Source organism: Chiloscyllium plagiosum, unplaced genomic scaffold (assembly GCF_037043375.1).
Source record: "Chiloscyllium plagiosum isolate Xiang-an unplaced genomic scaffold, Cpla_swu_hap1 HiC_scaffold_26, whole genome shotgun sequence".
Lineage (NCBI taxonomy): Eukaryota > Metazoa > Chordata > Chondrichthyes > Orectolobiformes > Hemiscylliidae > Chiloscyllium > Chiloscyllium plagiosum.
In genome coordinates, this window is record NW_028270164.1 from 9,976,941 (window position 1) to 9,989,304 (window position 12,364).

Genomic DNA, 12,364 nt, shown 5'->3' on the forward strand with positions numbered 1-12,364 from the left:
AGAATTCCCCCCACCCCAATCTCTCTCTCTCTCTCTCTCTCTCTCACACACACACACAGTGTTTGAATCTCTGCACATTGGGTCATATGGTTATACAGGTTATGCTGCGCGTTTCATCAATGCGAATTGACGAATTGGGGACACCATTTGTAAAGCGCTAACTTTTAAAATGTATGTGCACTGTAACACAATTACACCCAACACCTTAAGCATTGTTTCTAAAGCGCAATTTTTCGATAATGCAGGATTGTACAAGAACGCAACCATCGCGTTACAGAAGATCTGACTGTACTTGAGGAATGGGTTAATATTGGCCTTCAGAAACTGGAATTTTCCCAGCCCAATGGAGCGAGGTGGGGGGTGCAGGAGACCAATTCGGAATGTCTCCTATCTTTGAGAAAACTTGCTGTGAGGAGATTCCAGGAAGGACAAACACAACCCACTCTACATCGGGGTCACGACAGCCTTGGAGTATTAGGATGGAAAGTTCTTTGGGGGTCTCTGTAACTGGCCTCAGTGGATGTGCTATAAATACACAGAGGTCACAGCATGAGCCACAACCTTTGCTGTAGAGGGCCATCTCCTCCACACCGATGGCCGATGGCCAGTGGGCCATCCATTTCTTTTTGAAAAGAATGCCAATTAAGTTCATGAGGATGCTACCGTATATGGATCTGCCTGCTCTCCTACCTGCACCAGCTGTGCCCAGCTCTCCAAGTGGGGCTGCTGTCTGTTCAATGTCATGCACCTCCCCCCCCCAAACACCCTCCCAAAATGGAGCTTCCACCCCCATCAGAACCTGTCTGTCACCTTTAATTGCACAAAAAATGCAGTAGGATCCTGCTAACTGACTACCTTTTGGAAGATTACACCCTTGGATGAACCTTTGACCTGCCATGAGCAGTCAGGGTCCAGTAAAGGTCCAGGCATCTGTGATGTTTCCAATGGGTGAAGATTCCCGGCACTTGGAACTGACTTTGTGCCTCATTCCTCAGACTTGTCATGCTATCCATGCGCCATTACCTTCCAGAAAGTTTTGTTCAGTGAATGGTGCTCTCTGCTGCTCTAGAATTTTACAATGCACCGCAAACCTTAAAACCTGCTCCTTGTGCTGGCTTGCTGTAGAGAACAGTAAGCTCTGGGATTCAACAGGAGTTTCCATTCCCCACAACAACCAGCAGCTCTTTCACACAATCACCCTACAATAGGCCATTCAGCCCATCAAGTCCACGCTGACACTCTGAAGAGCATCCCACGCACAGCCACTCCCACCCCCAACCCCTCTACCTCGACCTCGACAACCCTGCATGGCCTACAGCTAATCCACCTAGCCTGCACATCCCTGGGCATTATGGGCAATTTCCCATGGCTAATCCACCTAACCAGCACACCTTTGGACTGTAGGAGGAAACCAGAGCACCTGGAGGAAACTCACACAGACATGGGGAGAATGTGCAAACACCACACAGTCACCCAAGGGTGGGATCAAAGCTGTCCCTGGCGCTGTGAGGCAGCGTGCCAATCACTGAGCCACCGTACTGCCCTATTCGATGCTCTTCTTGAATTTAGATTAGATTCCCTACAGCGTGGAGACAGGTTCTTCGGCCCAACCAGTCCACACCGACCCTCCGAAGAGTAACCCACCCAGACCCATTTCCCTCTGACTAATGCACCTAACACTTGGGCAATTCAGCATGGCCAATTCACCTGACCTGCACATCTTTGGACTGTGGGAGGAAACCGTGCAAACATGGGGAAAACGTGCAAACTCCAAGCAGTCACCCAAGGCTGGAATCGAACCTGGGTCCCTAGCACTGTAAGGCAGCAGTGCTAACCACTGAGCCACCATGCTGCCCTTTAGGGATTATAATCTGACAGTACTATTAGCAGCGAAGTCTTTGTAAGTTTCACTTCTTCGTTCAGAATGTAAATGAGGAGTAAACTTCGAACTGAACTCTGGAAACTATCAATGGGAATAAAGCAATACGACATGTGGTGTGCACTTTTTGATTTGGGCTTCATGATGCTATTGTAGATGATAAAGGACAAGAATTAGTCAACAAATAGGGCATAGGAGAAGGTGAGGACTGCAGCTGCTGGAGAGTCAGAGTCAAAAATGTGGTGCTGGAAAAGCACAGCCGGTCAGACAGAAAAGTCGACATTTCGGGCGTAAGCTCTTCATCAGGAATGTGGGGGTGGCCAAAAGGGGCTGACAGATACAAAAATACAGGGCATACTCCTAATGCCGCTGGACTCGCTATCCACAGGCCCTGGGCTAATGTTCTGGGCACATGCATCCCACCACAGCAGCTGATGAAATTTGAAACAGGGATTGAAATCAACTCTCAGGGATGAAACTATTGCTGATTATAAAAAACCACCTGGTTCACAACTGCCTTTTAGGACAGAAAATCTCTCATCCTTATCTGGCCTACCTGTGACTTCAGACCCCAAGTCATGTGCATGACTCTTAACTGCCCTCTAAAATAGCCCTTGCAAGCCACTCAGTTCAGGGGCAATTAGGGATGGGTAACAAATGCTGGTCTTGCCAGTGATGCCTACATTCCATGCCCATGAAAGAATAAACAAAAGCTTTGCTCAGACACACACAAGCACACACAAATGTATACATCAGCCCACAAAGTATTCTCTCTCACGGACACACATGTGGACATACACATACACACAGACACGCATACACAAATGTACACGCACTCACGCATATGCATGTGCACACACGCTCACACACACACACGTGGATATACACATACACACAGACACGCATACACAAATGTACACACACTCACGCATATGCATGTGCACACACGCTCACACACACACGTGGATATACACATATACACAGACGCGCATACACAAATGTACATGCACTCACGCATATGCATGTGCACGCACGCTCACACACACACGTGGATATACACATATACACAGACACGCATACACAAATGTACACGCACTCACACATGCATGTGCACACATGCTCACACACACACCTTTATGCTACCTGCAAAATTCCAACTGAGGTGACTCAAATTTTTCAAGTTTGCCACGTCATTTGAAGTCTTACCACAGACTATTTTGTTCCATTTCGTGGATATACACATACACACTGATATGCATACACAAATATATATGCACTCACACATGCGTGTGCACACATGCGGACACTCAGGCACACAAGTATATGTATAGACATATACATGTACACAAAAAAGACTTTGCAGCAATTAATCTATTGATTTCACTGTATTCATAGTTATGTCGTGCAGACAGTATTTAATAACATTTGATTGTCGAATCAAGATCCTGCAGCTACTTACTTTGTGGCCAATGAGATATCCTTGAACAGAGTCTGGTGGTAGTGCCCTCCACTGGAGTAGAATGGCAGTGCTGTTAATAATCCTTCCAGAAAGCCCAGTGGGTGCTGCAATCGGAACTAAATGTATCCAAAAAAACAGATTCAAAATACAGAAGCTGAATTTTATCCAATTATGTGAGACAGTGCTATGTTCTTTATAACTCAGCAAAAGGCAATGTGTTATTAACTTTGGATTTGGAAGCCTCAGGTCATCTGCTACTGTCCAGCTCCCTGTCTGACAATGCCTTCATTGTAAAATTCACATCCCCATTTGAAATCCCTGCAAAGACTCACATTACCCCCTCCACTGGCCTTACAACCCTCTGAAATGTCGGAACTCTTCCCATTCCATTCTCACAATGCAGCTTGGATTTTACCTTTAGTGACTGTGCTTTCAGCTGCCTGGGCCTTCAGTTCCTCAACACCCCCACGACACCTCTGCACCTCCCAGCTTTTCTCCATGACGCTACTCCTGAAAACCTAAACCCTTTGTCCAAACGTTTGGCCACCTATCCTAATATCTCCAGAAGTGGTTTTGGTTGATAATTACTCCTCTGAAACACTAGTGATTACAACACTAAAGACTGCTATATAAATACAATTTTACAATTGCTGATTATCTGACTACCTTTGTGCCACCTGCAAAATTCCAACTGAGGTGACTCAAATTTTTCAAGTTTGCTACATGTCATTTGAAGTCTTACCACAGACTATTTTGTTCTTAACATCCAAAGCATCCACTCCAATAACACTGAAGAGAACTGCTTGTTTTTACATAACTCTTGTTCATGACTTCTATGTTTCCCAAAGTACTATGCAAATATACAAGTTATGGAGGAGGCCATTCAGCCCCTTAAGCCTGCTCCATCATTCTATAACATCATGGCTGGATTGAATTTAGCCTCAACTCCACTTTGCTGTGTACCTTTGTTTACAATCAACTCCCTTGTCTGTCAACAATCTGCCTTAAAAATAGTCAAACCAATAATTAATCGCTTGGTTGTGCAGAACTTAGACTTTGCCAAGAGGAGATAGGTGTTATAGATTTTTTGTCACACCCTCATTATTCCATTGATCATTCACACGTGACAGGATGCTGATTATATCCAACCAGCTCGTGTTTGCAACCCTCAGAACACTATATCAACAATCAGCTGGGATTCTGCTACTGAGCTAAGAATGACATCGGACACCAGGTTAAGATCATTAGTCAGGCTTTCAGTGTGATGCACCTGTACCTGTCTGTTTTAGAGATGGAAATGTGTTGCTGGAAAAACGCAGCAGGTCAGGCAGCATCTAGGGAACAGGAGAATCGACGTTTCGGGCATTAGCCCTTCTTCAGGAATCTGTAATGGCTTTTAGATTCCTGAAGAAGGGCTAATGCCCGAAACGTCGATTCTCCTGTTCCCTAGATGCTGCCTGACCTGCTGCGTTTTTCCAGCAACACATTTCCATCTCTGATCTCCAGCATCTGCAGACCTCACTTTCTCCTGTCTGTTTTATGCAGGCAAAAGGTATTTCTACATACACTACACTTTTCTCACTTGGAAAAGAAGGGGTCATGGAGACTGTTGTATTCCCATGACAATGTCCTGGCCAATCAGTGATAAATAGCCTGGCCTGAGATCTAAGACTGACCGTTATCTGTCCCTGTTAAATGTCCATTCCAGTGATAGCCCACCCAATCACCACCCTGTTTTCATGCTGTATAAATTGGTGTGCCCTTTTCTCAAGGCTGTTTCTTGCAACTAAATCCTGATGAAAAACTCAAAATTTCTGCCTCCTTTTGATAATGTTTATGATGAAAATTAAGTATTTATTGAATATAGCTATCATTATAAAATTGGAAACAGTGCAGCTTGGTTCCATACAAGTTCCCACCAACAGCCATGTGAAACCAACTGGGGGGGGGGAAATATCATCCAGGAAAGAGGGGAAGGCTTCCCTGTTCTTCCAGAAATGCCACAAGATCTTCTATGTGAGAGGCTGAATGAGCTCCATTTAGTATCTTTCTGAAATTCGAAACTGTGTCAGGTGTAGCACTCTCTCAAGACCCATATTGGAATGTCACCCCAGGGATCATTGTTTCAAATGAGAACTTGAGGTGACAAATGTTGTCGCCCAGAGCTGAGAGTGGTTTCGTGCCACACTAAAACCAGGAGCTTGACAAAGTAAAGGAATCGGACCTTCAGTTTTATAGGCAAACAATTGGATGTCTGTCATTGAAGTAGCTTTTATGCACATTGTGTGTTTAACATGGCAGTAGTTGTAAGGCCTGGCTTGCTTCCCTTTGATAATACTTACAGTCTTCACCCGAGTATCCAATCACAATCCTTGGTTCGGGACCTAACCCAAAATCATTCACTGCCTGCACTTTAATCTCGTAGGGCGTAAAGAAGGGAGTCGGAGAGACGATGTAACTGGACCTGGGAACGGTGACTGTTGACCACTCCCCACCTACATCCTTTTGTCTCCAGCTGACTATATACTTGAGATTCGGGCCACTGATTTGTGTTCCATTCAGAGGCTGAAAAACAGAATGTAATATCAGGGAAGGTAGAATAATCGGTCTATCGTAAACAAACAAGCAAAACCACGATCATAGAATCTCTACAGAGTAGAAGCAGGCCATTCAGTCCATCAAATCCACACTGACCCTCCCAAACTCACCCCCCCACCCCCCTCAACCCACACTATTCCTGTAACCCTGCTTTTCCTATGGCCACTCCACCTAACCTATGCATCTTGGGATTGTGGCAGGAAACCAGAGCACCCGAAGGAAACCCACGCAGACACGGGGAGAATGTGCAAACTCCACACAGTCAGTCGCCTGAGGCAGGAATCGAACCCAGGTCCTGGGTGCTGTGAGGCAGCAGTGCTAACCACTTTGTGACCATGCCACCCAGTGATGGCCACTCTAACTAGACTTCAGAAAATAGCTTATATTTTTTTCCCATCAGCCCCAATTTAAGTCTGCCTTTGTAACCAGCCTCTCTTCTCTATTGATTTGCTCTCTTTAGCACTCTTTTCTCTTTTTATCTCTCTTCTTTATCCTATGGCAGATATATACTTTGTTCCCCTTGGGAATTCTGATGAGGGGAGAGGGCTTTATGGAAAGAGGGCTTCAATTCAGGGGATCAGAAATTTTTAGGAATAGGAGTTTGATTTATGTGGGTGCTGTGTTCTTTTTGCCTCATGGACTATTTTAAATGCACTGTAATGGTTTTTAGAACAAAGAACAAAGAAAATTTCCAGCCCAGGAACAGGCCCTTCAGCCCTCCAAGCCTGAGCCGATCCAAATGTACTGTGTAAACCTGTTGGTCAATTCCTAAGCATCTGTATCCCTCTGCTGCCCACCTACTCATGCATCTGTCCAGATGCATCTTACTGTGCCTGCCTTTACCACCTCTGCTGGCAACACGGTCCAAACGCCCACCACCCTGTGTGTGAAGTACTTGCCGCATGTATCCCCCCTAAACTTTCCATCTCTCACCTTGAAAGCATGACCTCTCGTTATTGATCTTTGTGAAGAAGTACCTCATTCATTGTTAATTAATCATTCAAATGTGATTTTTAAAGAACAATCAATGCACCCTCTAAGAATTTCCAAACGAGCAATAACATGTAAGTTGAATTGAATCTCTAGCTGTTCTTAAAGCTACACAAACAATAGGAGTATTTGAGAAGTCCATACGCTCCTAGCCTGTGTTCACAGCCAGTTATCTATCTCTGAGTGAGCCTCCTTGTTAAATTATTTAGCTCCTCTTTGACATCTCAGTTCACAACTCAACAACTTCCTTCACCGCATTCCTGGGTCAGCGGTTAACAAGAGGCTTTTTAAGAGATGAATGAAATAACAGGACAAACTGTGCTCACCGTCCAACTGATTTGCATGCTTGATTTTGATATTCCTGCCCCTCTAACATCAGATGGATTGAGTTCTGGAGCTGGAAAACACAAAGTGATGTTACAAACCGTTTCGTTGAACTCAGAGAATTCTAGTACTGAGTCTGCTGGAGCAATTAATGCAAAGGTCTTGACACCTTTTGCAAGTGTGTAAACAAAAGACAGAGTGGGTGAGCTTTGTACTGCTGTATGAAGGCAAATTATGTCAACCATTCCATAGCTTCAATATTTTCAATTGCTTTGCAGTATGCATTCCTCTCAACACAGAGTCATGGAGATGCACAGCATGGAGACTGACCCCTCGGTCCAACCAACGTGACCAATCATTTTCGATTGAAGTACAAGCTCTTAGTTTGTTGGTTCGTGTTGCCCCTCAAAATCAGAAGAGGCAGGATTCACAGCCTACTGAGATGGATATTGGAGCTCCTCTTCCAATTTCAGGGCTGACACCAACTGAGCCATTCGAGCTGGTGAGCCTTCATAGCTTGTCAAAGTCCATAAATCCTCCCACCATTGAATAAAGGATGAGGTTGGAGAGCGCTTGGAAGTGCATGGTAAAATAGGGATGAGTCAGCAGGGCTTCCTCAAGGGGTGGGGTCCAGAAGAAGTTTACAAGAATGATTCCGAGGACGAAGGGCTTGTCCTATGAGGAGCGGTTGAGGACTCTGGATCTGCACATAATGGAGTTTATAAGGATGAGGGGGGATCTGATTAAAACTTACAGAATATCCTGAGAGGCCTGGATAGAGTGGATGTGGAGAGTATGTTTCCACTAATATGAGAGACTGGGACCCTAGGGCACAGGCTCAGACAGCAGGGGCGATCCTTTAGAATGGAAACGAGGAGGCATTTCAGCAACCAGAGAGTGGTGAATCTGTGGATCTCACTGCCACAAAGATTCTAGGGGCCAAGATGTTCAGTCTATTTAAGAAAACCAAGATTCTTGGAGATTAAAGGTTACGGAGAGAAGGCAGGAGAATAGGGTTCAGAAACAAATCAACCATGATCAAATCATGGAGTCCACTCATTGGGCTGAATGGCCTCATTATGCTCCTATATCTACGGTCTAAAGGTTGTGCCACAGGGTTAGCCAACTAGAGAATGTGAGTTCAAATCCCATGGCAGGTTAACAACTTGAATGGAGACTTCAATTAAATTAAAACTAAAGTGGGATAGTGATTATCGGAATGCCAAAGAGGGGGAAGAGTTACTGCAAAAGTATCAAAAAAGAGATGGGACAAGACTGTGGAGTCAAGGCAGAAATCAGCCCAGGTACGACGGGCGAGAGAGAGTGGCGAATGTTTCTGAAATGCCCCAGCTCCTATTTATTATCTTCTGATTTGGGAGTAACGGCCTAAAGTGCTAATACAAAGAAGGAGCATGCACGCATCATCCTGTTCGTCAGCCTCTAGGAAATTTCACAGCCTATCTAAAAGGAAAAGCATGAAAATACAAAAACAACAGCTCTTTCCCTCTCCTGTTCAGCTCTGCAATCTTCTGCGTTTTGCCTTTTTGCCAGATCTGAGTTTAGTGCCTGCAAATTTGCTCTAAGACCATTTCCCTGTCCATGGTGCTGAAGTTGCAGCTGCGGTGAATTTTCAATTGATCAAATTAATGTGGAATTTTCAATGCTAAATGTCAACAAACTGATAGCTCAGATTATAAATGCTGATAATACTCTCAAACATTAGTCAGTGTCAGCTCTAAACTTCCTTGACACTCACTACAGATCCACCTGAGAACAGATATGAAGAAAGGATTGATGAACTCCTTTCTTCTGAAACACAGAAACACTACCCATGATAAATCAGTTTTGTAATTCATATGGGGCCATATCAGGAATTAGAGTTACCAGCCCTCTGGACCTGCCCTGCAGTGTCCAGGGATTGAAGGTTGACCTCTTAAGCATTGCTTTGGATACAACCCAGAAGAGAAAAAAATCATAGAGGCATAAAGAAATGCTTCTTTACCATTCACTTTGGAAACTTCTGTTTATTAGTTGCAAACATATCATCCTTATCGACAAAAAGACAATTTGTCCACCAAGAAACATCAAATTCAGTCACAAAAGTCAGAACTTTGCAACCCCAGTGAAGCCCACTTATCTTGATGGGGTTGCTGAGGCTAAAATGCACACCTCTGAGTCCTTCTGGTGCCCTTCATTGAACTGTTGGCCACTGGAAACCAATGGGGAGGTTTTCTGTGGCAAGGTCACACCTACTGCTTACAGTTGCTAGATTTTGACCCCCATTTCAGTCCTACAGCCCAGGTCCTGAAGTGCACAGTAAAATGTAACCACCCCTCTTTCGAGTGGAAGGGGTTGAAGCTGGGAAGATGATTGCCATGAGGATAGACATACTAGTCAACCAATAACAAGAGGTCAAGGTGAATAGGAAGAGCAAGGTTATATCATTTGATCTCTCGGAATACATCCAACTCAGAATTGGCAAACCTACCAAGTATTCAGTCCATCTCAAACATGTCTCAAACATTAAGCGAACCAGGCTGAGGGGAGCGATTCCCAATATGGGGGAGTTTGCTTGGTGCCAGCCTCACGTGTATTAAAAGTATAATTTCCTGTCATGTGGCCAAGGCAATTTTCCCAAGTGAAATAAAGGGGAGTAATGCATTAGACAAACCAAAATATAAATAACTGATTATTCACCGAGGATATGTTCAAAGCTCAGGGCAGATCCGATTGTCAGATTGTATGATAAAGCCACCATAGTCATAGAGTCATACAGCACAAAAACAGACCCTTTGGTCCAACCAGTCCATGTGAAACATGATCTCATTAGTCAGAAAGACGATTGGTGGTGGTTTAACCTGAGGGTCACTGCATCTCAGGCAAAGGGAAAGGTTGAGAAAGAGAGTCCTTCATGGTCACCTCAGCCGGTGTTGGAATCACTCTGCATCACAAACCAACTGTCCAGCCAACTAAAATTCTAACAGGTCTCTACCGACCAAGTGCAGGGAGGAAGTTTTTCCTGACTGAGGAGTCTAGAATCAGGGGTCACAGTCTCAGGATACAGGACAGGCCATTTAGGATTTAGGAAACATCTCTTCAGTCAGACAGTGGTGAGCCTGAGTAATTCACTCCCATAGGAGTGGGCAGCACAGTGGTTAGCACTGGTGCCTCACAGCACCAGGGACCGGGTTCGATTCCACCCTCAGGCAACCGTCTGTGTGGAGCTTGCACGTTCTCCCTGTGTCTGTGTGCGTCTCCTCTGAGTGCTCTGGTTTTCTCCCACAATCCAAAGATGTACAGGTCAAGTGAATTGGCCATAGTGTTCAGGGATGCCTAAGTTAGGTGCATTAGTCAGGGGAAATATAAAGTAATAGGGTAGGGGAATGGATCTGGGTGGGATTCTCTTCGGAGGGCTTTGTGGACTTGTTGGGCCAAAGAGCCTACTTCCACACTGTAGGGATTCTATGATAGGAGGCTGTGAAGGCCAGGCCATGGAATATATTCAAGAAAGAGAGGCATCACAGGGCATAGAGGGAGTATGGCGTTGAGATAGAGTGTCAGCCATGATCATATTGAATGGTGGAACAGGCTCAAAGGGCTGAGCTGCCTCCTTTGCTCCTAGCTTCTGTGTCACATTGTAAAGGTGTTGAGTTACATCATCAAAACACAAGACAGAACAGTCAAGTTTGGACTATCACCTGTTCCAGTTGTTTGATAACGTTCAGAAGGCAAACTGGGGGCACCTTCTCCAACTTCATTCACCGCTATCACCCGGAACTGGTAGTTAACATATGGAGAGAGCTGTAATACGGCAGAGTTGATGCTGCCTGGGATTCGGGTCAAATTGTGCCACTTTCTCGGCTGAAACCTGTTCTCTTCAAACTGCACAATGAACTCTGTAAAGGGGGAGAAATAACAAGACCACTTAGAACATAGAACAGTACAGCACAGAACAGGCCCTTCAGCCCACGATGTTGTGCCGACCACTGATCCTCATGTATGCACCCTCAAATGTCTGTGACTATATGCATGTCAAGCAGTCTCTTAAATGTCCCCAATGACCTTGCTTCCACAACGGCTGCTGGCAACGCATTCCATGCTCTCACAACTCTCTGTGTAAAGAACCCGCCTCTGACATCCCCTCTATACTTTCCTCCAAACAGCTTAAAACTATGACCCCTCGTTAGTCATTTCTGCCCTGGGAAATAGTCTCTGGCTATCGACTCTATCTATGCCTCTCATTATCTTGTATACCTCAATTAGGTCCCCTCTCCTCCTCCTTTTCTCCAATGAAAAAAGTCAGAGCTCAGTCAACCTCTCTTCATAAGATAAGCCCTCCAGTCCAGGCAGCATCCTGGTAAACCTCCTCTGAACCCTCTCCAAAGCATCCACATCTTTCCTATAATAGGGCAACCAGAACTGGACACAGTACTCCAAGTGCGGTCTAACTAAAGTTTTATAGAGCTCCAACAGGATCTCACGGCTCTTAAACTCAATCCCCCTGTTAATGAAAGCCAAAACACCATATGCTTTCTTAACAACCCTGTCCACTTGGGTGGCCATTTTAAGGGATCTATGTACCTGCACACCAAGATCCCTCAGTTCCTCCACACTGCCAAGAATCCTATCCTTAATCCTGTCCGCAGCTTTCAAATTCGACCTTCCAAGATGCATCACCTCGCATTTATCCAGGTTGAACTCCATCTGCCACCTCTCAGCCCATCTCTGCATCCTGTCAATGTCATGCTGCAGCCTACAACAGCCCTCTATACTGTCAATGACACCTCCAACCTTTGTGTCGTCTGCAAACGTGCTAACCCATCCTTCAATCCCCTCATCCAAGTCATTAATAAAAATTACAAACAGTAGAGGCCTAAGGACAGAGCCCTGTGGAACACCACTCACCACTGACTTCCAGGCAGAATATTTTCCTTCTACTACCACTCGCTGCCTTCTGTTGGCCAGCCAATTCTGTATCCAGACAGCTAAGTTCCCCTGTATCCCATTCCTTCTGACCTTCTCAATGAGCCTACCATGGGGAACCTTATCAATGCCTTGCTGAAGTCCATATAAGCCACATCCACAGCTCGACCCTCATCAATTTTTCTAGTCAC

The 12,364-nt window shown here is 45.1% G+C and overlaps 1 protein-coding gene across 1 annotated transcript in view; it reads right to left on the reverse strand.

Moving 5' to 3' along the window:
* Positions 1 to 12,364, reverse strand: part of nfasca (neurofascin homolog (chicken) a) — a 306,670-nt gene that overhangs the window by 54,076 nt on the left and 240,230 nt on the right. Inside the window, exons 20-23 of the mRNA XM_087973468.1 lie at positions 10,949 to 11,146; positions 7,253 to 7,323; positions 5,681 to 5,903; positions 3,339 to 3,454 (exon numbers count right to left, since the gene is read on the reverse strand). Coding sequence (XP_087829594.1) covers positions 3,339 to 3,454; positions 5,681 to 5,903; positions 7,253 to 7,323; positions 10,949 to 11,146 — 608 coding nt within the window. The remainder of the gene's footprint in view (positions 1 to 3,338; positions 3,455 to 5,680; positions 5,904 to 7,252; positions 7,324 to 10,948; positions 11,147 to 12,364) is intronic.